The following is a 26336-nucleotide window of genomic DNA, read 5'->3' as shown; positions in this document are numbered from 1 at the left end:
GAAGCTCTAGTTCCCAAACCCAAATTAGGCTACACAGTACCAGTAATCATCAGTAGAAATTTAGATGATAGAAAACATAATATACTGATAGCTTCCTGGATTCATGCCTATCTTTGTGTTACTAGTCACCACCTGCATAGGTGAAGGGAGGTTAATCGCAGTAGGAAACTGTTATGAAATAATTTTGACTGAGGAAATAACCAATTAAGTTTTCCCTGCGGCAAACCAGCAAAGTTGCAAGCGTCTGAGCTACTCTGGAAACAATAGTACTATTCACAAGCTTAAAGTAACTAGATTTCAGTATACTGCAGAAGCAGGATGTAAAAGGAAAACCATGTATCAACAGCTATAATGGACACACTGTAACTCCATCTTCCATATATATATATATGAACATGCGCATACACCTTCTATTTAAGGAGGCTCCCCAACATGCTGAAGCCTGCTATACACAACTTGTTTGTAACATGTAAATCAACAAAGACAGGCAAAGCTTTTAGCTTCAAAGAGCATCTTTCTGATCAAGTGTGCTTTTGCAAACAGATGCTATAGAGCATGAAAACAACCATTCTGACTAATCCATCTCTCTCAGCAGAAACCCTATCTTTAAAAGTCACTCATCACTGAATGGCCTTTGGTTTGCAGAAAAATGTGAAGTATGCTTTAATTACATCCCCAGTGGCCTCCCATTTGATGTCCTGTCCACTGTATCTCTGGCGAGACAGCCTTATCTCTGGATATTTTTCAATTACACTAAACAGCATTTATTCAGGTCCTCACTGATTCACTGTATCAGTATGTGGCTATTTGCTCTTTAACTGTAATTTTGAAAGTGAAGTCTGCCTCATTAAACAACATAAGATATCCAGTAACACTTAATAATAATGGCTACATTAATTAACATTACATTCAAATGGAATCCCTCTGAGGATACGTATCACACTGCTAGCATGTTTATACCTAATGTGTTAATATCAACTCATATTCTTACAAGAGAATTCTTGCTTTATAACAATACATTCTAGTTGTGAATTAAGCATCGCTTGATATGTTGGATATGCTGTCCCTATATTTTAGTGTACTATATCATTCATATGTTTCATTCACATTTTATTTCCTCTTTACAACAGTTAGTCACATGCACCAAATGAGCTGGATTATCAGCCCTGTGTGGTGAAGATGCCTTTTCAATGTCATCTGAGTTTTCAGAGTCAGCCTCTTGCAGCACTCTGCAATACACAGAAAAACTCCCTCATGCACGTCTTACCTCTTTGGTGTGGGTATGGAAGGAGACTGACATGTCCAAGAGAAGTTTCCTCTGTTCCACCCTCCGGACAAAGTCCTGAATCCGTACTTCCAGATGCCGAGCTGCTTTATAGATCTCTTCAGGGTCACATTCCCCAGTCTGAGCCAACTGCTCTGCAGCCTCCAAAAGCTTGTCTGCATTAGTGTACGTATTCTACCAGCAAACAAAGCAAGAAACGGAGTATGAGTAATACAACTGTGGCAAGTAAACCCCTGAAACAGGCTGTTTATACTTTCAACGGCATGAAAGCAAGTGATTACCAGAGTTTTAAAACAATAGTAATAATTTCTACTGGCACTGCCATTTGTGAAAGGAGAATGTCTAAAGTCACATAGGCTAATCCCTAAGTATACATGAAATAATTTCTCATTTGAAATACGCCACCACAGACCAATCCTGCCAGGCACAGCAACATGACTGTGCACTTGTTTATTTCCAAGTCCCCTGGAATTTCTCAAAGACAATGTAATGAAGCAAGTGGGACTAACCACCTCAGAAGCCTACGGTGCCTCACGTGACACTCGGCTACAAGCTTGTTGCAAAGGCCTCCCAACAGCTATCACATTACAGCATGTAACCATGTTAGCCAGAGATGTCTCAGCCTCAGGAAACATTTGCCTTTCACTGGCTTTTGTGAGATATCTTGAGAAGACTGTGTCTTCAAGTTCCTTCTATGTTTTTTCCTCTCGTCTACTGTTCTGCATCGTTTCTAAACAGAGTAAGGCTATTTGGTTAGCTTGCAGCTGCCAATATATAATGCTCAGATTGCTTTAGAGGGGTATCATTTCCAGTTTGTCCGAGGCACATACCTGCCCTCCATTACATCAGAATTTGAACACTTCACCATCCTGAATAGATCTACCCCATAGCCATGGCCTTTGTGATATGAGATGTATTACCCCTACTTTACAGAGAGGGAACTGAAGAGTGCAGAAGCTAAGCGATGTACCCAAGACATGCCAGACTGTGGAGGAACAGAGGTGAATTCCATCAAACTTACCTCAGCTTTCCAACTACCTGCCCATCCTTTCTCTCCCTGTTCCACATTTCTGGAAAACACCACTGAACTAATATACCAGAGAGTCTCATAAATAACAGCAGAAATGGAAAGGAAGTGCAGTCATCTTCTCCATAGCCATGGAGCTATGGTTTAGTCAGCTATGTTTAGCTAACTAAACATAGCCAGCCCTTGCTGTCATAGAAAAGCTTTCTTCACTCAAGTTGAGGCCAATAGCTCTGTGGCATTTAACACTTAACAAAAATAAGGAGAGACAAAGATATCGGCTTCAGGGTGTTTCCAGTACCGGGTGAGATCTTCAGAAATGCTTGATGTTGGCCTAAGACTGCTCCCACTGGGAATTTTAACCTCCCCATCAATAGAAGCAGAATTGTAGCACTTTCCTTTCCAAAATCCTACTGAGAATCCTCCTCGGTTTAAAAATGCATTAACTTGATGCGTATACACAAAATACCTTTGAACACTGTGGACACACATGTACTTCTGAGCATGAAAGGAACACTGTCAAACATAAAAGCCATGAATCAAGTCATGTTGTTCTTACTTAGATAATATCCTGCTGCAGTCAATAGCTGTTGCTTGAGAAAATATTCAATACAAAGATGGAACACTGGCCTCCAAGTGTTTAATGGGGGAAAATATTTCCAGTTATAAAAAGCAGAAAGAAAACAGCTCATTCACTGTTCATTTTCCCAGTTTCTGAGGGATGACTATAAATATACAGTATTTGCATTTCTCCTTTTGGACTGTGAAGAACATATTCTAGACAGTTTTGTTACCAATACTAAATTTTTATTCCCTCACTTTCAGGCCATTGCTATAATGGTTAGGTTGTTAACAGCAGCAAAACATTATGTTTTAATAATTTTTTGGAAATCTCTTTAGCTGAGAATTTGTAAAAAATGTTCCATTTAATATGATCTGAGTTAGGGTCCAGTTTCACTTAACAGCACCCTTTCTGAATGATCCTCTTCCAATAGTATTTGGAGCAAATGCCAAAGCTAGCACTATTTTTCAAAGTCTACTCTACTGTAGGATTTTTCACACATTACCACTACAACAGCTCAAACACCAGTCCAGCTCCTTGGGGAGAAGGCTGTTCCTTGCTTTTATTTATAATACTTAGTATACTTTTAAATGCATTCACCCTCTGCTTATGGCACAGATTTGGGACACAAACAACTTTGTTGAAATACAGTATGAATACAGCTTTGCTGCATTTGTCCCTAATACATTTATGTTCATCTCTGAAAGCCATTACAAGTTTACTGACTCCAACATGTGCTGTACCTAATTACATCTAGATGAGGTGAGTTCACTAATACATTGATCAGATATAAATATACTGCATGGTGAAAAGGGTATAGGCTGAGCACTAAACTTTGGAGAAAAAGAGTGCAGATTGGCCTCAACAGAGGCTCTGGCCACACTGCACAGACAGTAAAGGATGCAATGGTCCTGCAGCAGTCCCTTTGTATTGCACAAGATTCTCCAAAGGCAAAGGGGATTTTCTGCAAGGAAGCTGGCTGGATGTGGAAGGAGGCACACGCAGTGTTTCCCCTAGGCTGTGCCAGGCACTGTCGGCATACCGTGATGCTTCCCTGAAGCATTCATACCTAATTTTGAACACATTTGCATAAATGTGTCATGCACAAGAAGCCTGAAGCATTTTAAGTATGGTGAAATTTTTGTTCACCTCTTTTTCTATCTTTGTCCACTGAGTTCACAGCTAAGTGTCTGGGGTTTAAAAACAGGTGCAGTTTATGATAGGAAAAATAGTAATGGCTTTATCCCCGCCATTCTAGAAGGAAGGCCTGGTGCTGAGAGATTTCCAGCTCACTTTTGCAGATTTCATAGGTTTAGATACATTTCAGATAAGCAACCACATTTGGGAGGTAACCTCACTTGCCTTGAACTCCAGAGTTTGACGTATTCATGAAAGGATTGTCATCTACTGTCCTATGAGATATAAACACAGCACAGGCCAAATAAGCTAGAGGTTAGTTGTTTGGTGAGGGCCTGCTCTACTTTTGTTCTGTTCATTTGCTTAAAGTGCACTTAAATCATATCAGTTGTTGTTACACATACCAAATATTTTCAGGTACATCTATTTCTCTACAAGAGCTGAACTAAAGCTATGTTGAACCTGAGACCTTCATCCTGGTTGGCACTATAGTGCTGCACTGCTTGCCTGCTTCGTACATTTTCATCCTAAGCTTGTTCTCTTGTTAGTAAGACCCTTACTTCATTTGTTTGAAGCGCTTTGTACTCCTTTGGCATGACATAAACCTGGATCAGGCAGGTTGAGAATCCAAGACAGAATTAAGTCTCATGATGAAGAAATGCATGTAATGCCTCCTTGTCCTACTACCCCCAGCCAGATTCCCAGCCCTTCTGAGATCTGGCAGGATCTACCGGGAGCACAGGATCTAGGTACATCTCCAAACTGGCATCAGGATTCAAAACTTTGGAAGAAGATAAGAGCTAATGCAACTGTAGAAGGAAATTTTTGCTACCAGAAGGACAATCATGGCTGTCCCCTTTTCTGAAATCGCAGACCCATGGAAGGTTTTCTATGGCATCCCAAAGAAGGTGACACCAAAAATGGCTAATCCCTCCAGAGGGGAGATCCCATGAAGAATCTCTCCTCTGCATCTGTGGAAATTAGTTCCTGTCAAACAATAATAGCATGAGTTCCACAGAAAAGTAACCTATGAGTTACAAAATTATATGCTCTCTGAAATTTTAGGGTTGTGTGGCATTTTTTCCTAACATTGCATTAGCCCCTCAGAGAATTGTCATGTGCAAACCCTTGAAATTCTCAGTGATCTAACTGGCATTACATATTTCTGCACTGTTTCAAGCACAAAACCAACTTCCGTCTCAAATCTCTTAATAATCTTTCTCTATTAATCTTTGCATAATCACCTATTTCAATCATGAAATCTGCAAACACAAGAAAATGAAACTGCACCCTTCAGGTTTCAGAGTGGAAATGGCTGTAATATATGCTTTTGGAGTGCATTTTAGACAGAACCAGGAGGCTTTCATATCTCTTCTATTTCTTGCAAATAACAAAAAAGAAACACAATTATGGAAAAGAAATAGACTAGCAAAACCCATACAACAATCCCTACCACAATTCAGAATCAGAGGTGATTGTTCTCTTATCCCATGGCAATATTTACTAACAGGATTCCCCATAACTTTGGTTCATTAATTGTTAACAGTTTGATATTCTGTAGCAAGTTGAAAAAAATGGTTTATGAAAAAGCTGCTGTGAAATTTGCCTGTTACATTTATCATGCTTTTCTTTGCATTTCAGACCAACAAGTGCCAAAACATCAGGATCCATTTCCATCTCTGACCCAGGTAGCAGATCTCAGCCAAGTTTCTATCGTGTCTCCCTCCAGATTAACGCATATGAAGCCATTGCTGCATTGGAAATCCACTATCCAAACACAGCTCTTTCAGCAAACTGCCTAAGAGATTGCCTTAAAGTTGAAGCAAACATTATTTTGTCCATAATCTTTGTGCCAGAGAAGTGCTTCGTCAACTGTTCTCTCCAAGTCTTTTTAAGCCAGAGCAGGAGTTGCCCTGATTCTCAACATCAGAGAGCATTGGCTGCATGCAGTTTGTGCTTGGCCTCATGTTACACAGAAAATAGCATTGCAGTGCTCAGTATAAACCAACGAAAAGGCCCCAATTCTGGTGTGAAAGTATTTGACATTTTTTTCCTAATTAAAAATAAAGAAATAATTAAATGAAAAAATACTGAATAATGCATCAGTTAATTCTTGGACTGATACAAGGTTAGAGGCAGCAGAAGAGAAATATTTTGCCTTTCTTATTTATGATATGCATTGCAACCTCAAGAAGTCTATTATCTTAGTCACTTAGAAACAAATTAGAATGGAATGCAATAGGATAGTTCAGTTGGAAGGGACCTACAACCATCATCTAGTCCAGCTGCCTGACCACTTCAGGGCTGACCAAAAGTTAAAGCATGTTATTGAGGGCATTGTCCAAATGTCTCTTAAACACTGACAGGCTTGGGGCATCGACCACCTCTCTAGGAAGCCTGTTCCAGTGTTTGACCACCCTCTCGGTAAAGAAATGCTTCCTAATGTCCAGCCTAAACCTCCCCTGGCACAGCTTTGAACCATTCCCACGTGTCCTATCACTGGATCCCAGGGAGAAGAGACCAGCACCTCCCTCTCCGCATCCCCTCCCCAGGAAGCTGTAGAGAACAATGAGCTCACCCCTCGGCCTCCTTTTTTCCAAACTAGACAAACCCAGTGTTCTCAGCCACTCCTAATAGGACATTCCTTCCAGCCCTTTCACCAGCTTTGTTGCCCTCCTCTGGATGCATTTAAGGACCGTACCATCCTTCTTAAATTTAAACACAAAAAAAAAAAAAAAAAAAAAAGGAAACGTACCAATCATATGTATTTGTGTTTTCACTGATCCTTCCCCACATTTTTAAGGCATTAATCATTTTAGTGCCGCATTTTGGTTTCAACCCAAGTGCATTTTCAGAAGATGATTCCACGTAGTTTTCCCTCTACTCCTAGCAACTACACTTGTAACTAGTTTATTGCTGCATGTTTCTAGGCAGATTACATCAAAAATAGCTGTGTCTAACGGTAGTCCAGGGCAGAGTTTGTGCCCTAAGTCTGGACAATTTTTTTCCAGAACAATCTCCCCTTGCACAGTATTTTACAGCTGTTTATCATATTTGGAGGTTTTCACGGTAACTGCCTCCAACATCTCCAGTGTGTTGTGAACCATGCCAATCAGCCAGGAAAAGACGTTTGGTTGTACGCATCAGGAGAAACATGAGGTAGGGGAACAGGGCAGGTGATCAGATACATTATCGCATTAAACACAAACTACATACCCTAGACACTGCACTTCCTAAGTATATGTTTAGATATGCTGAAGAGGAATGAGGCAGCACTGGTCTGCCTTATTCTGTATTAATCAAGTTCAGGGGCTGCAAATGGCAGTTCCAGGCAAAGGTTCCTCATATTGATTCAGAGAGCTTTGTCGCCTAGGTTTTACCATGTAAAAGGCACGGAAGAGATAGCATCTCTAGAGGCCAGTAAGTACTGACTAGAGAGAGAACTTAGATGACTAGCTTAGATCTGATCATCTTGACTACAAACTAGTGATGTGAATCCCATCTTATGCCTGCAGGCTGAAGCTTAGGAGACTTATTAGGCTTTCTCTGATGTGATACCTCCTTTAAGTTCTTTAGAGTCGTGACTCGACTCTTCAACACCAAAGATGAAATCTCAGTATTATCACTCCTGCTGTGAAGATGGGATGTCGAGACAAAGTTCAAAGCCTGATCCATCTCTCACTGAAAACAGTAAAAAGGATCTTACTGACTTCAGTGAGAACTGGGTCAACCTCCTAGCCATTTACTCAAGATCGCAGGAGGAGATAAAAAACGGCAAAGGGCTAAAAACAGAACTCTGGAGGGCTTGTATCCTTCCTTGTTGTGCCCACAGACAGTGGGTAGCATTCCTCCCTGCAGAAACTACAGCACAATTCACATTCGCAGAATGATAATTATGGACCTGATTCTGCATTTCTTCTCAATCCTTATAAACTATTGTTATCCTTAATTATGAAGCTCAGTTACTGCTATCAGATTCTTTGCTCAAGCCACTTTGTTAAAATTAGCTCCAGTTTTTTGTTTAGGTTAAGCGATCTCACAGTCAGGCTTTTGTGGAGAATTATATCTTCAGTAACTTGATATTCTAAACCTAAAATGAGTGACCACAATGAAGCATTTCTTTGATAAATAAATCTGGGGTTTAAGGAAGCATCCATCTTTGTCAAAATTCCTCCTCCCTTAAGAAGGGCAAAGGCTAAGTGCATATGATGATCTAATGTAAGACGTGATTTTATTCAGTTTGAATTTCACATAATCAAATCAAGACCTATATTCTTACTTGTGCTCTATTGCTCTAATTCAAAACAGACTTACCAGAAATTACAGCCACAGAAGTTAAAGGCAGAACACCTCTCTGAGGTCATCCAGACACTTGCTCTGTCAGTACAGGATTGTTCCCTACTGTACACTAGAACAGAAACTTCTTCAGACCTTTTTAAAAAATATCCAGGTTAATGAAGTTTCCATCACCTTCTTCTGCAGACTGTTCTTCCCTTAAATATGGCAGTTCATCTTAAGTTTTTCTTGTCATAGTTTTGCCCCAGTTCTCCTTGCACTGTCCTTCCTGAAGTTTGAGCTCTACAAATACTACAGCCTGTTATATTCATCTTTTGATGCAAACGTAAGAACATGACTACCTTTAAATGAATGAATCACATCTGTTTAACAAATGAGGGTCCAAGGTAAGTTTGTGAGTGCAAGCATGTGTGAGTGTGTGTCCAGGTACCAATCACTTGACAATTTCAACAAAATTACTAATGTTATCAGAACTGCATCTATTTGCAAACACTGTCTAGGAGCCAGAGCACCTGGAATGTCACCTATGCTTTAACAGACTAGCATTGCATAGAAAACCTCTCTCCCAGCTTCTGGAAAAGTTATCTTTGCAGCTGGTACATGGGGTTGAAGGGTCCTTATGCCTCTCATCTCCCATTGTGGGGCCATGGTTCATTCACACTGTTTTAAATTATTTTTCTTCAAACATTTCCTGGCTGAGCTTCTGTATTTATTGATCCATTGTTACTTTTCTCACTGACATTTTCCAGGGAGACCTTATTGCAGCCTTTCAGTACTTAAAGGGGGCTTATAAGAAAGATGGGGACAGACTTTTTAGCAGGGCCTGTTGTGATAGGCCAAGGGGTAATGGTTTTAAACTTATCTCTCAGACTAGAGATAAGGAAGATTATTTTTTATGATGAGAGTGGTGAAACACTGGAACAGGTTGTCCAGAGAGGTGGTAGATGCCACATCACTGGAAACACTCAAGGTCAGGTTGGACGGGGCTCTGAGCAATCTGATCTAGTTGAAGATGTCCTCGCTCATTGCAGAGGGGTTTGGACTAGATGACTTTTAAAGGTCCCTTCCAACCCAAACTATTCTATGATTCTGTGATTTGAAGCTTAGCTCAGTTCAGGAACACCCACAAATTTGGGGAATGTGAAGTTTGCTTCCATTTCAGATGGCTAAGAGGCCATATATAATACCATGCTGATAGTAATTATTACTTTACACCTCCAGTTAATTCCACAATTTCAGTGAATTATATAAGCATAAGGGATTTTTCAGCATGAATGAGAGATAAACAGTTCCCAGGAATGACAAGGTGGATATGACACAGCATCCTCGCTAACCATTGCCAAGAACCAGATATTTTTCCATGTATCGTTATCTTTTATTTATGATTTTCCCTCAGGGTTCACATACAAACTGAGATGAATTTATTATTTGAATTTAAGAGTGACACTTACACATTACATCAAATGCTGAAACCCCAGATAAATCATTTAAAAGCTACCTTAGACCTTCAAACTAATACATAAGCAAGATTAGAATTAATAGCTGGAAATACATTAGCTAAAAGAATTCTTCTTTGTGCTATTTCATATTGAGTGCTTACTTTAGATTAAAAAAAAAAGTCACCTATGGTGTATTTTATCACATCGACTGTTCATCTCAATCAGGAGTGCAGTCATACATCAAGTAGAGAATACTCTTATTACCACAATCACGCTAATTAACTTCAGTGTGATCCCAACCATTATTCAATGAAATGCCAGTGAAACATGTAGTGAAATAACATCTTAAATGCCATCTAATATCACACATCACATTCAATATTAGTAAGTATTTAAAGACATAGATGCACACATGCATGCACATACCACATACACACAAAGATCAAGCTAACTTTTTAGCTCAGTGTGGTCAGCTCAGCTATCACTGAATTTTTCTACCATCACTAAAGAGTACCACCCATGCAAGGCATGACTTTGAATGCCACCAGAGCTATTTTCTTCTTTGAAATCAGAATGCTGAAAAGCATGTTTGGCAAAGATCTAGACTTTTCAAACCTCTGCTTAGTTGTTTGGTTTTTTTTTTAAATGTTGCAAGATCAATTTATTTTTGTTGCAAGGGGGAAGATGAGGGATTTCATCTTTTTGTAGGCAGAAAGACTACACCCACCAAAGGTTCCACCTGGAGCCTGGCAAACTTCCCCTTTCCTCCCTATTTTATTTTAATTAGTGTATGTGTGCAATCTCCTCTATTAAATAAACAGCTAAACATTTGCTTAATATGACATAAGTAAATAGTCCTACCTTTCCAGGGAAGCAAATTGCACACTTCATGTTATAAGGAAGGCATATCATTGCAGGATTTACACTGGAGCCTGACACACATCCTTGAAGAAGCTGCAGTTTAAACTACCAGAAATACATGCACCTTTACACTTTGTGAGATGTGATTTAAGAAGTTTTGATCTGCAAAACTCCACAGAGGAACTGGAAGAACATCCCTTTGGCACAAGAATGAAGTTTTAGTCCCACAAAGCCAATCTTTGGTGTCTTTCCTGAGAGCAAGAGAGGTTGTCAGCTGAGAAAGCAGTGTTGCCCCAGGAAGGCTCATACAGTGGGTCTAATAAACAACCAACTGTGCTTACAAACTAAAGAACCATCGATGGAAACAATTTTCAAAGACTGCATTGAAAAAACTTGACAGTTTTAACTGAGGTGGTCTCACAGCCCTTCAAAGCCAGCCGTTATATCTCACTTTGGCACCTTAAGGTACCCTAAATAGAAACAGTATCTAGCTGATATGTAGGCTTATATTGTGCTTATAGGATTTTTTTATTTTTCTGTCACCTTACTGCTCTTCCAGGAGAAGCCTATCTAAACAGCATATTAAAATGAGATGATGAAATACTCCTCTTGCTGTTTCAGTATTTTCAATATTTTATGTACTGTAAAAGGATCTAGAAGAATTAGGGAAGATATCTGAAATTGATGATTATTGACCAGGTTTTATCCTAGTATTTGATCCTTAGTAATATCCATGAAAAGAGCTTGATCCCTTCTCTTTGAGAACATCATTGTACAGTAACAGGCACGTGAAAGTGAGCAACAGCAAGCAGAGCAGAACAATGAAGACAACATAACAGACTGAGATGCCATTATACAGTAGTTCTGTTATCAATCTTGAAACCAAACTGGTTCTAAGGCCAAAAATTAGTATCACTTGACGTTGGTTAGTATTATGCAGCACAGTGAGCTTACCAGTAAAACAGCATTATCACTGCACAATGATTTGATAATTGGGTAATTAGCAGAGCATATGAATGAGAGCTGCTCAAGTGACTGTAAGATAACTGAGCCTTTCAAACTCAGCAAAGGTGAGGAAAGCACTTTTTTGTGTGGAAATGACAAGGGAGCACAAGAAGGCAAACTGTCAGGAGTGAAATGCAGCATTTTGAAAGCTTCTTAAATGATAAGTATCATCAATAAGCCCACAGCAAAGCTCCACAACTTCTTTATGATACGGAGAAAAGGGAAGGCAAGTGGAGAAACAAAGAAACATGTGGCAGCTCCAAGGTGAGCAGCAATCTGGGAGGGCACGGTATTGTTTTCTGTCCCAAAGGCTCAGCTCACATCTTTTCTAAGCCCTGCAGACATGAGTGCAATCATGACAGCTTTATCAAGTCCTGTTGGTCTCCCAAATTAAAATAACTTCAGGCGTTCTGGGTTTAATATAATGCTCACAGTTTGGAGATTTCAAAGACGCAGCGATGACAGTATTAAAAGGCTTCGGACTGGCTGCAGCACTGGCCGAAGTCAGTACCAAATACACCTGGCAGCACTGCTGCCTTGAAAACAGAGGCAGAAATAAATCTATGAGGATGGAATTCTATAAAGTGCTTGGCTTTGTTTCTAGTGTCTAGGGTTTTATGAAACCTGCTTTAAATAAGACAGCAAAGCATTTCCTCTCCTCATTTCCCCCACAGCCACTACCCTGACTCAGCTGTGCCTTTATTTCCATTAATGTAGAGACAGGTTATAACATCTTTCCTGAAGCACATTTTGAGTGACACAGGACTGTTTATAGAATGAGATAATGTTTAACAGATTAAACTTCAGCAAAACTTCGACCCAAATTTTCCAGAGCTTTCAGCTTAAGAATTCCTATATAGCCAAATATAAAGACTAGGCAGTCTGGAGCACAACACAGTACTGCATATACATCACATAACAATCATAATTTCTGTCTGGTAATATGTGACAAAAATGCAACACAGGCTGCTGCAAAAAGGTAAGTCTACCATGAATGCATCATAGGACCTCAAGATTCGCAGTGAACTCTATTCTGCCATAAGTAAAAGGCCACCTCTGACAAGCAAACTGATGTTTGACAGAAAAAATATGGAGGAAGATATGCCAGTCTTTTAGCAGGGTCAGTGCACTGCTGCTACCTCAGGAAGGATGCAGAGATTTAATGAAATTTTTGCTGCTGCTCCTTTGAAACACAGATTACATGCCTGAAAAACGGCATTGCATCAGCTCCTGTGCACCACCCCTGGTGGGAGTGGTGCAGGAGATGCTCTCAATGAGGGCATCAAGTCTTGTGGTGCAACTGAGCTGGTGCCATATACTAGCACTCTCTATATCCCCTCTAGACTCAGAGGGAAGCAGGGAGTCCCTTGGTGTTCTCCTGGATCTCTTCTACTTGCTCAGTAAGTTTAACTTGTAGCAAAGAATCACTTAAAAATTGGTCTTTCCATCCAGAGTAAACCTCACACTTCAGCACACTGCCTGACAGAGACAAAACACATGATGAGAATAAAACACCAACACCTCTGTTTTGTTGACAGTTTGGATATTTCCATTTGGCAGGAGGAGGTTTCTCAACATACCCTGTGAACAGGAATGGTAACACACCACCCGCCCACCACTCAGATAACCTCCGTCCCCATCCCCCTACGCTCTGGACCTCAGATAATTTGATGGCAAATGCCCCTCTGCTATCTACAAGAATAAATCAGCCTCCCCAGCTTCAATTAAAGTTGAAGTAACTTTTTACTTCATCTCCTTGTTCCAGCTCAGCGTCCTTAGGAGCAGGTCAGCAAGATGGTCCCTTTGGATTCAGAATCTCTTCACTGTCAACATTAATTCAGCTCTCCGTCATGGTTTACACATTGGAATTTGTTTCAAATTAGTAGAAACCATTCTCTGAATCTTACTAGATTTATAAACCAATTTTTCACCACTGTTATTTCCCTGACATGTGAACTGTCTGTACGGCTTACCCATCAAATTAGTTCTTCAGAGGTGCCACCAAAGCAAAACAGACTAAGGGCTTTCTCTCCCCTAAAATTTAAAAAGATTAAAATCTTCTCTAACAGCTAGTGAGATGTACTGCATAATTATAATAAGGAAAAATAAAAGGGGTTTTCACTAGCCTGGAAGTAATAAACCATTTTATTTATTTATTTATTTATTTTACACCAGACTTATTCATATACTTTAGAAAAGTTCCAGACAGGAACTAACATTTTTCATGTTGGTCAGAAAGCATTCATATGCGGCACATTTTAAAAACGCATTCTACCATGTGAAATTCAATTCAGGTTATCCATAATCACAATAAAGATTTAGAAAGATAACTTTTTTTAAAATTTTATTTTATTTCTGGCTCTTATTGAATGGCCACACATGACCTCAGATAAATATATCTTAATAATGACTTACAATGAGAGCTCTGGTACAGAACAGTATTCCCACCAGAAATCTTCATGCTATAAAATGTATTGATTTTTGGTCTGTAGTAAATCTCCAAGAATATTGCAGGCATATGAGATACTGTCTCTACAGTCAACATCTGTCAAATTTTTTACTATAAAAAAAACCTGAGAGCTTTTTAGTATAACTTTATTTAATGTTGCTGAATCCTTCCCTCTCCCTGTCCAATCCCCCTTCCTCCAAAAATCCCAAATCAGGTCCCCAAAGGATAAGACTGGACATAACATGAGACAAAAACAAAGATCAGAGAAATTCTCTTTGAGTTGCCTTTTGATCTCTCCCTGCCTGCTATCCTGGTGTCCCATTTTTGTGCCAAACCCCTAAGCAGCAGGATCTGACATCTGCTCCCACCCCTGGAGGCATGCCCAGCAGGTCCAAGCAGCAACTCACATTCCCCTCACCATTCTCACCCCCAAACAATCCCTATCCTAGCACACAAATCAGGTTCTGCTCTGTGCTCTGAAGCATCTTTTTTTTTTTTCTCTGTCCCACATTTACATGCAACCATAAGAAAACTAAATTTACAGTGGTTAAATGACCTAGTGACCCAATTACCAATCCCAAGGGGAAGCACACACTCTGGTGAGTTGACTGATATTTCAGCGTGGCTGCACAGCCCTGGCTGTGCTGTGAGGCTGCTTTGCTCCCATTTGGTTTTCAATGCATGACAGAGGAGCAAAGCAGGAACAGAGCCCATCACTTGGTGCGCACTGAGGAACTGTTCTTTGGCACAGATAAAACTAGGAATCCTTTGGGAAAGGGCCTGGAACTGGGAGGGACAGCTTGCCACCCCACGAAACCAGAAATGGTTACTTTTTACAAAGGAGGAATGGTGTGAACGCATTCCTGGCTGGGCAGTATTTGTTTGAGCCACTTTTGTGGTGGGAGCAAACACCTACCTCTGATTTTAAGAAGGACTCAGCTGGGTCCATTTTTAGTCTAAAACAAACCCCAGAAGGCAACAGAAAGTAACACTGAAATTGTACTAGACCTCTCTCCCCCGCTGCAGAGCACTGCAGGTTTTAAGTCCTTCCTGCACTCATCTTTGATGTGTGGGCGTTGACAAATCCAAGTTATGATTGTCAGTATAAATCCTGGCCACAGGCAAAACAACCAGGAGCCAGTCACCAAAAACTAGTGCTCTCAGCCATCTCTGTGCAGAAACACCCTTCATTTCACCGAACGCTCAATGCATTCGCTTCAGCTCTCAGGTTGACATATTTAAAATGAAGGCTGTACTTTCCACTCCCTGATATTAATGAGTCGCAAACGCCCTTTTATGCTGTGCACTTTTGCAATGAGCCCTAATATTACTCTGGGGGAGGCAAAAGCCGGCTCTGCTCTCCGTTTACTGCATACCTATGGATCTCACTAATGTCATGAGGAGTTACCTACACTGTGCAGAAAAAACAACCCTTATGCATTGAACAAAACTAATAATAATGAGGGTTGCATGTTAATAGGACATGGTGTCATTGTTTTGGAGCACACATTGGTTTCTTTTGTATTAGCTGCATGCTAATATAGGCAGCCATGCTAGACGAACACATGTGCACCTACTCACTGACAGTTCAGGAACACCTCCTGTCTCAGTTCCTGACTTCTTGCAAATTCTGCTATTTCTTTCTCCCCAAACAAGCCTCATTTTAAGTGTAGTGACATGAGAAGGCCAATTCTGCCTGCTTTTCTCATGTCAATCTTAGAATTTTTCTCCCTAGCTCAGCAAAGGAAGAGAGGAACCTGTGCTTTTGCATGTAGTAGTGCTCTAAACCAGACACTAAACAAAGATGCCTAGATGCCTCAAACTATATGCCATTTCCATAGTGACACAAACCAGTGTTTTCTTGGGCTTGGTTATGCAAAACCAGACCTCACACACCACAGTTATGGAGGGCAATATTAATGGCTGGATTACACAGCCATTGAATTGGATTCTCCACTCTTTAGAACAAGTTAATTATAAGCAAATTCTCTGAAAGTGGAAGTGTGATTCTGTTCTAAATCTTGTGCAGCAGAGTGATCAATCAGACCCAGTTAGTCTATTCCCAAAACATTTGCACAATGATAATGAGTACCTAAAACCTGTCCTTGAAAATTATTTTGCTCTGTTACTGAATACAAATCTCTTTGATATTGGCTTAATCTACATGAACTTTCCTCTACCAAATGTCTGCAAAGCAGCATATTTGTGATTTGCAGCAATGTCATAATACAGTTGCTGTGGCTAATGTGCCATTCTCCTGAAGTCACCACTGGCTAGCCCAGAGGAAGAAGCACAGCCATGGGCAGCTCCTTCTACTGCCCTACGACAAAATCAGAAAGTAAAAACGCTGATCAGATTCATAGTGTCACTTTTCTCCCCCTGAGCCTCCCCGCTATCAATAGCTACAAGAAATTGAAGAGTACTAGTCTATCATCATTACAAATGAGATTTGGACATTGCTGCAATTAATCTTCCTGAATCAATAGGTACAATTTGATAACCCACTGACCTGCCAATAAGAACAGCACAAAGAAAAATAATCAGAGGGGATCAAAAGCCTTTAGATAACAATGGTTTTCACCAACATATACTGGTCAGTCAAAAAAGCACAGTTCATCTAAGTGGGTATATTTCACAGAAATTGTCAATGGTAAATATCTTTTGTTTCAGCTGTATGTTTATTCAGTTGAGACATCAGTACCATACTGAATATATTTGTATTATGCATGTTATATAACGCATTTTCCAATGTTCTCTTTAAGAAATTTATGGCCTTGAAAAAACAATTTCCAGGATTTTTCTTTAGGAAATTCTGGCTGTCTTTTCTGATTCAAAAAGAAATGAATTAAAAAACTCAGAATTCCACACACAATAGAAATTCCATTTTCCAGAACCTCTAGAATTAAAAATACATATTTCTTAAATAGCTTCATTGTCTCCCAGTCTGCCATGGGAACAGCATTATACATTTATAGGCAAATTAAAGGAACATATTTTAAAGACACAAAAATAAACCTACCCAAATAAACCAGCGATAGGAAGCTAGCTCCTGGCAATTGTCAAAAATGTATTGTGTTGCCAAGCCTTGAGATTTTATAGGGAGCATTTAGATTGTGAATCATGCTATAGGCGGTTTAATGAAAAGATCCAGCTGTCGTGATTTTAGAAGAGAAGAAATAGGAAAGAACATCACCTCCAGCTTGAAGAGAAATACACTGACATGCAAACTCAGAGACGTGGCGTAATAGGCACAGCTCTTCACGTGATTGCCAGGAAGATTTCTGTGCCATTAAAGGACCTCTCTAAAAACAGGTTCCCCATTACCACTAGATCGCAGAGTACCAACAGCCACCAATACAACTACATTGCTTTCAGAAGATTAGTCAAGATGGTCTTCCAGCAACCCCTGCTAATGAAGTCTCCATGGGCATGTCTAGATCATGCAATGGAGCATGGTACTGATATCCACAGCATACTCTGAAGAATATCACACTTCATCAGGGAAAACATGTCTTACATGACCTGCTTCTGACTTAGATCTGGCAGTCAAGTCCCCATAGCATTACATCTAACACAGCTATACCGCACAGCCCTTTCCAGCCTTTCTGGTTCCTGGCTCAGGTTGTGCAGAACGATTTCAGTATCTCTGCACTTGCAATGCAGATATGCCCCGAGTCACCCAGAAGCCACTAGACTTCATGCAAAAAGTTACATTATTGCTTCCACGATAAACTATCTGTCTCTTCAGCTATGCTGTTAGAAGTTTTTAGATCCAGAAGTCCCAAGATAACCTTCACAGACAACCCATATATAGGCAGTTTAATTTTTCTCTGCTGCTTGTGACTGCCAGATGCAGCCTGCTGCCAGCCAGAAGAAACCAAGAGCTCTGGAGCCGAGCTCCTGCAGCACCATACAAAGGCCTGTGTAATCTGCTGCCAGTGGGCATTTTTTCCTCTTTGTGTAGAAGTGAATACATTTACATAAATGAACAGGAAACTGTAGATTATAACTTCAAAACTTGCTAATGACCATGCAAAGGATGATGAAGATAAGAGTAGGGCTGATTTTTTGTTGCCTGTCTCATGTTCTTGTTATTTTTAAAAAGATATGGCATTATTGAAACCACAGTTGTTATTGCTAACTTCAAGCATAGTTCTTACCAGGTTTAATTGCCTGCTTTCTCCCTGTTTTGGCCTCGTATTTCATCCTCTATAGGATTTTAGTCACCCAACTCAAAGGGAAAAATCCAGTATGCCCAGTGAGCTATTCTTTTCAACAGCCAGGTAGGTAACAAAATTTTCAAAAGTAATAATGAAAAAAAAAGTCACCCTGGGACAATGCTCCCTAAGTGCTCATTATCAACATGGCCTCTTAATTTATGCCTAGCTGTTTTACATCAGTATTGAACTTCATGCCAAACTTTAGAACAATGACATCCAACAGAGCTGGAATTTCTATGGGAAAGCACTAGGTTTTTATTCTGAAGGCCAAACAAGTAGCTGTTTGCAATTCAGTTTTGGCCTGACTATTCCATTACCTCACATAGTTTTAAAGCAGTTCAAGTAAAACTACGTGGGACTGAGACATCACAGAATACCATTTTTACCTGCAGAATTTCTTACTGAATCCACTGGATATTTCATGTGACAAACAATATAATCATATTTTTCAACATATTTACACTTAAACTTCTTTTTACCTCCAAGAGCTTTTTGAAAACTGAACTGACAGCATTTTAGAAACAGTACAGTGGAGGAAGGGAATACTCTAGACAGGAACACTGGAGCACAAATTGCTTCTCAGATGAAGAATATCACCTGATCTTTGATTTCTAGTAGATGATACAGGCCCTTGGCTTTCAAGGTCTCCTCTGAAAGCCTTCCCTTGCGGGAAATACATTTACCTCTCTGAGAAGAACAAAAGGAAGAGCTGAATCTTAAAGGAACTATATACATACACATAAGGTTAACTTTGGTGGTTCGAAGCCAGTATTCAAGTGTTTAATCATCATCTTCCAAAAGTTGTCTTGGCAAAAAGCAAGCATAGATACCCAAGAATAGGAAAACTGAATAGCTTCCCAAATGGCATACTGCAAAGTTCAGCATTTTTGCTTGCATTTTGTCTGGCTCTCCCTCTTTGTAATAATTCAAGAACAGTCCACAGCATTGCATGTATACTTTGGCAAAATGGATCCTGTAAAACTTTCAAAGTTGGGAATACAGGATCCAGCCATGTACCTAAATGAAAACTCTTTTAGTCACAAGGCCTGAACCAAGAGCTGCCACACTGGACATACAGACAAACCCCCTGAACTTTGATGACCATAGCTGAGCCTCCAGTCAACCTTCTTATTGTGTTTGATAATGAGGGATAACTCCACACATTTTGAACCAAGGTTGTTCAGAACACGTGCTTTGTTGCATGCCAGAGTTGTGATATTTTACCTTGTAAACATCCGTGCCTTTAGATTACCATGAAAAAAACACCAACTACTGCATGCAAACGTGCATACATGTACTAAATACAAAACTCAGTTGTAGCTTCGACCATAATGTGGCCCAAGAGCCGTGAAAGCAGCTCTACAGAACCGAGAGCAGCTTATCTCATAAACACAGATGACAATACCACCTTGCACTAAAGCGTGGACAGCCCAGCTTTGCATTAAAAAAAAATTTAAAAAAAAATAAAAAAAGGTGGGGTGTTTTTCTGGGTGACCTGGAACAACGTGGGTTTTGGCAGGGGTGGGAGAACACCAAGGGGACAGTGTGAGAGCCAGCTTCCACTTCTGCTTCATTTCACTTCGAGACAATGTTTGGTTCGTTTGGATTAGAAACATCACCTCTGTTTACCATTAGGGGAGCTTTTACAATGCATTGCGAGTGCCATCTGCAGGTTGAAATACGTAGTGGTGGGCGTTCGCATGTCAAAAATGCAGATAAACCTGCCCGATAGGAAATCTTGACAGCACATCTGATGGAAAAGCTCATAAATGCAGAAAGACTACAGAAATGCTTGTTTCAGATCATTGCAAGCACCAAACCACTCAGTCCTGTGGCAGCAGAGTGCAAGGGATTGAGAGCAGTTTTCCCAGTATCTTTCCTAATTCTGCACCAGCACAAATGCAGTGATGCTCTTTGTGAGCAGAGGAGGATGTTGAGAAGGCCACTTAAACTCCAATTGCCAGGAATGCCAGAAGGGAGAAGAATAATCTGTGGCTCCTCTCTGCATATACAGAGAATAGGAGAAGGGTTTCCTGTAGCGTTCGCTACATATCAAGGTGCCATGCTTAGATCACTGGTCGGCCCGGACCACGGAAAGAGACAGATAACACACACAGTGTGAGCGCCAACTTCCACCTTCTATTGCGCAGTTAATTCCTTTTATACTAACAAGGGGAGGTGGGGTTACAGGTACATCACAAGGCTGCGACTAACCCTCTAACTTTCTGTGACATCGCGAGATCTTCCGAACGCCGACCCCTACAGTTTCCAACACACGCAGCTCAACTCAGTAGAGCTGAAGCGTTTGGAGATTTTGGGAACACAAACCAGTTAACAGAATTTTCCAGTTAGAAGGCACACTGGTTTTCAGGATAAAAACCCTGAATAAGGAAAAGCTAGAGAGTCTAAAATGAAATTATCTTTTGATTTACAATCATAACTGGCTGAACTATGGTTATCTGATTTGCACAAAGTAATTCCAGCCAAGCAAAGAGGCTGTCATTGCAGGAACATTGCAGCTACATCCAGAGTGGCATTTCTTTGGTGATATCTTGATAACTACCTCATCAATTACGCCTGACTACTAAATTTCACTGTGTGGTAGGCACTGTGCCTAAGGTTGGCATTTTCAGGGTGGCAGCCTGTGAACAGTATCAGGACTGGCTGAGAAACAGTTGCAGGTATATACAAGGTAACCACTTCCCTCCCAGGAGCTCAGGCTTTTTAATCCAAATTCAAACATTTGCTATCTCTGCGTTCCATGTAGAATAAACAGTCAGAAAAATTGCCAGAGCATTGTCTAAACAGCAGTTATGAGAGAAAGGGACCCCAAATTATATTTCCTATTGCCCACAATGCAGCGCTTTAAAATCACTGACATTTTCTGAGCACAGCTGTATGCAGGAATGTGATCTATTGGGGCCATGCCTGATTGAATCATTACACCCAGATTTATAAATCTGTGGAGTTTCTAATCAGACATAGAGGGAGCACGTTCCACCTCTCAATCTAGTGCCTTGGCAGGTCAGTCAATCAGAGCATTTCTCAGCACAGCAATGCCAGATACACCACTTCTTTACATGCAGTTAGGCAGCGTTCAAAAACATGAATGTTTTGCCCGCTGTTGAAAATATCAGGAAAACTCATGAAAATTGCTTCTAGTCTGACCTTTGCAAATGCCTTCATGAAACAACAGGAGATAAGAACAAATACATCAGAGCCAAAAGAAAGTAGATTTTAGAGAATAGATTTATACTGTATGGCAGGCTAAGCATTTTTTTCAGAGAACTGCCAATAGGAAATACTATCGCTTATACTGTCCATCTCACCAGCTATGTCAGTAGGGCACTTAACTTTATTTTTTAAGAAAAACAAACACAACTCTTTATTGTCATTAATGCCAGTAATTAACATCCTGATGAGGGGAATGGACAAACTCATGCATTTGTTTCACAATCTTAGCACACATGCTTTATATTATATGGCTATATTGGGAATAAGCGATGCCTGTTATCCACCCTAGCCATGGCAAAGATATTATCTATCTTGAGGAAAATGACAAATAATTAAACTTAAGTTTGAAGTAATTACCAAACAACTCTAAGGAGTTAAGCATCAAGAAGGGAGTTAGGAAGAATAAAAACTGGTCATAATCAGAGTGGGAAGGAGATTTATTCCCCAACCACAAAATCGACCTCACTAGAAGCTTCTGCAGGAGAACTCCAGGTGTGATAAATTTATGGCCTCCCCTCTTAGCCTCACTATTACTCTTACCAAAGCAGAGAGTATTATATTCTTAAGTCCTTGACCTCGGATAAAGCCTGAGATTCCTTTCACTTCCCCTCAGTGCATGTCCCCATGTCCCTTAGCCAGCACCACATTCCAGTGTCAGACAGGCCTCATAAATTAGCAGTGGTATTCTGATGTGAATGCACCAGAGGAAACTATTTCTGTCAAAGCTAAGGGGGAAGTAACCAGGTTCGACTTGTGTCAGTTATTTCTAATTAGGAAGCACCATAAACTTCACACTCGGAGTGCAGGACTGATCGTGACTGTTCACAGTTGTCCAGGCAGAGCAATGAGATGTTCATTGATGCTATCACATAAGATGTAAAAGAATCAGATTCAGAGGAACCTAGGAGATTCTATACCCATGCAAACTATACTTTTCTTTTTCCTCTCCATCATCCTCCCAAACACCCACCTTCATTTGAACACATTTGGTCATCCAGAGAACTAGAGTCATACATTCTTCGTTCTGAATTTGGCCTCATGAAGTGAATGGAAACGTGTCTGAAGTTATTCACAGACAAGACATGCTGAAATAGTATAGAAGGAGGACTAACAGAGGGGCTGGAAAAGTCTTAAGTGAAATAATTCTATTCTGACTTACCCTAGTACCTACACATGCAAGCTGCACATCTGTAAGGTTCCTAAACCCTGATGAGGGGATATATCTCCAAATTACATCATCCAGTGGAGCAAGCCATAAGTGAGCTGTTGTTGCCATGTCCAGACAGCTACACAACTTGCTCTTATCTCTGTTGTCAAGACCATGTTATTTTTCTGTCTTTTCTCACATGTTCGTCATTTGTTTCCTACATCTCCAGTGAAGTACTACTCAAAGAGGAGGTAAAAAGGAAAAAAATAAGCTAACTGTGATCCAGAAATATGAGAAATAACTGGAATTATGAAGCTAAATGTATCGTAGAGAAGGGAGATTTAGAAAATATTAATGCCACAAAGGACATTAAATCACCTACTTTCAGCTCCTGTATATTACATTATCTTCATTTTCATTCATTAGCCCAGTATTGCATCCAGCAACAGCTGACTCAAGCACATCTTCTGGAAAGGCACCTAATATTGATTTCCGGATGAAAACTCCCACTAACTTGTGCTTTTGGACGAGGCCTTGTAGAACCGTGGTTTGCAACCTCCAGCCTAAGGTCCATTTTAATAAATTTGCAAAAGGTAATTCTAGAAATTCAAGCCTATTATCAGAAGGTTCAAATCCACAGGAGGTCCCATGAAATTTTAGAGGCCCACCAGTCAGGAACTGCTAGTTTCAGGCTGTGTGATTTGTCAATGGTGTGCAAAGGCATTCCATCACAGCTGAAAGCTAACACTGAAGTTCACTAGCAAGCCAAGCAATAGAATATTCCATCAAGAGCCGAGCATCTAATTAAAAGAAGGATGTTGGCAAACTGAATGGATCCAAAGAAATAGGTAACAGAAGATATTTAAGGGATTGGTTAATAAGAATATGCTAGCAGAATTAAATATGTTTAACATGGTTAAGAGGTACATAGGAGAAGACATGCTAACATTCTGCAGACATTTCAAGGTTGTTAATTCATCTCCTTTCCTGGCATTTATCTCCTTAAGAGAGACTAAAGGGACATAAACAAGGTGGGGAGGAAGACTGAGAGAAATATAAATTGAGGGAGAGGGGGAAAAAAAAAATCTAGCCAGTAGCTGCCATAAGGCAGTGAAATAGTTTCCCTGAGGGCACAGTGAAAGAGGTATGTCCCTGTTGCTGGAAACATCTTAAACTAAACTAGGCCAGCACATGAGAAGGGTACTACAAAGAACAAAACTAAAGTCTAGTATATTTTTGTCTTATGCCACAGTGAAATATTTGAGAAATAACCTGCCTTGTGTGCATCAGGAAGACAAAGCATTTGAGACATTCTGCTTTACATAGATAATCAGGATTTTATCTGAAATACCCAAAGCAGAAGTACCTTTACAGAAGATCAATTTCTGATAGAGGATGCTTCAAGTCTAAAACAAACAGGTGTAACATGATCTGACAGCCAGAGCTGAGACTGGATAATTTCTGGCTGTAAGATACTTAAAAAAAAAAAAAAAAAAAAGCTATTCAGCCCCTGGAAGAACTTTCAAAGCTCCTCTTTCTTTTAAACTCTATAAATAAAGACAGGATGTATGTTTAAACATCTACTATGACCATGCTTTGAGGAAAAGTTATAAGCTTTTGGCTTCATACCAAAATACCTGGAAAAGCCTTGCTTACACTGTGCTATGAGGAAAATTATTAATAATAATAATAAAAAATAATAATGTCTACCTGTAATGATTGCCTCTCCAAACCAAACAAAAAACCCTTCCACATAATACATTGTACTCTTGGAAAGAGTGGAAGGGTAGTTGCCCTTACTGCAAATACACTCTAGTGTTTCCCCTGCTTCTTTACTAGCTGCTGCTTTCCACCTTATTCTCAAGGTCCTCAGTGTCCACTGTAGGAGTTACAACTGATTTTTCTATTGCTCTCGCTTGTAACCATCCTCCTCTATGTCCCAACAGTTTGCACTACTGTCCCATAAACTGCTTGCAATTTCTCATAGGCTTTGAGATCTCCCATTAACCCAATGTGGTGATTTTCTGATTCTAAGTCCTGCTGTTACCATGCTCTGCAGTGTACATGCTAACTTTCAAACCTGGCAGACAGGACTGCAGTCTGCTTCAAATGTTTGAAGAGAGCAGTGTGACCCAAAACAGCAATAGTTTTTTTCTCAATATACAAGAGGAGTAACAAAAATCAAGCCAGAAAGCAGAAGTGTCTGATTCAGACTCTTACCTGTGCTACCTCTTCGAAATCATCATGTCTTTTCTGCAGTGCGCGTGCTCTGTGTAGAGACTTCCCCACTCCTGTATGTTTACTCAGAAAGGCTTCCCCGTGATTTTCAATCCAGTCCAGTACCTGCCAGAAAAGAAGAACATTCAATTAACTCTCCTGTCTCAGCAGCACAGAGAAATTCTCAAGGTGAGGATAAAACAGCTGCAGAGGTATTGCTTTGTGCTTGCTATGGCTAAACACATGCAGATCTGTCAAAGTCCATTCCAACTGGATAGAAGATACATGTTTATGGAAGTTACTGGTCAGTTAGAATTATTGGATTTTTACTATTCAATTTATTTTGAAGTGTAGCTTAGCTATTTGAGCCTGGCAGATGTTAAATATTTACTTTCACATAAATGAATTTTGAGGAACAGGAATCAGAAACCTGGAATATTTTACAGCAAGTATCCTCCTCTTAAGAGCTCCTTGAGTAAAGTGAAAACCAGTGATAGCTGATTTCACATAAACAGCAGATCTCAATGGGAAGCGTCTTAAGTGATTCCAAAAGCATGATGGTGGGATCAATTAAAATTTAATTTGATGTGGGGAGAAAGCATTGTCAGAGTAACTAGAATGAAAAGGTTAAGGATCCTTCACAGTAGGCCATAAAATATCGACAGTGTGCACCCTCCAAGTCTTTCAGGTTTTCAGTTCCAAATGTAACTGATCCTTATGGAAAACTAGAGTGGCAAATCTGATATTCTGAGTTAAAGAGGATTTTCTTTTAAAAATAGATCAACCGTATGAGCACCATCCATTTGGAGCTTCTCACAATAACACTGGCGCTAAAATTTAGATCAAATCTGTTCGGGTTCTACTAAAAGCTGGGAAAAAAAATTAACTTGACAATATGAGCTTGGGAAATTTCAGGATGTGATCTCCACCCTTTCTACACAGAGGCTAAAAGAATAAATAGTACTAGATCAGTACTCGTATTTGTGTAAGTAGCTAGGACTTCACTCAGCAAGGAGCCCTGCAATCGCAGTGAGTTGTTGATCCTCACTGCTACTGATGCTAATGGACTATCAAACAACACCTGCTATTTCTGCCACACTGAAGGGAGAAGACACCACAAGCATCCCCAGGATAGTGATACTACCTGCAAAAGGCCTCAGAGCTGCATCCTTTCTTTTTGCAGCGCTGGCGTACAAGGAGCAAGCATGGGCCCCAGTGATGCCAGGCAGGGACTGCAGGCTGCCTTGCAACTCATGGCAGCTTGGCCTGAGAAGGGCTCTGGTACCAGGAGAGAGCTGTTGTGTCAGAGGCCACTTGTCTTGTGTGGGGCTGATAAATGAGCAGATATTGACTAAGGCTAGTAAGCTAAGACTGGAAAAATGGAAGATGTGACTTTTTTAATTTTTTTTTTTAATTTCAGGCAAGTAAAGGTATTTCATGGCTTGGTTGTACAGAATCTA

At 40.2% G+C, this 26336-nt stretch overlaps 1 protein-coding gene across 1 annotated transcript in view; it reads right to left on the bottom strand.

Annotated features, from left to right (window-relative positions):
• The window catches only part of KALRN (kalirin RhoGEF kinase), a 532592-nt gene that overhangs the window by 221147 nt on the left and 285109 nt on the right, over positions 1–26336 (bottom strand). The window contains exons 10-11 of the mRNA XM_075028813.1: positions 24880–25002; positions 1268–1459 (exon numbers count right to left, since the gene is read on the bottom strand). Coding sequence (XP_074884914.1) covers positions 1268–1459; positions 24880–25002 — 315 coding nt within the window. The remainder of the gene's footprint in view (positions 1–1267; positions 1460–24879; positions 25003–26336) is intronic.

This window comes from Buteo buteo, chromosome 5, assembly GCF_964188355.1.
Source record: "Buteo buteo chromosome 5, bButBut1.hap1.1, whole genome shotgun sequence".
Lineage (NCBI taxonomy): Eukaryota > Metazoa > Chordata > Aves > Accipitriformes > Accipitridae > Buteo > Buteo buteo.
This window is presented reverse-complemented; position numbering and strand designations above follow the sequence as displayed.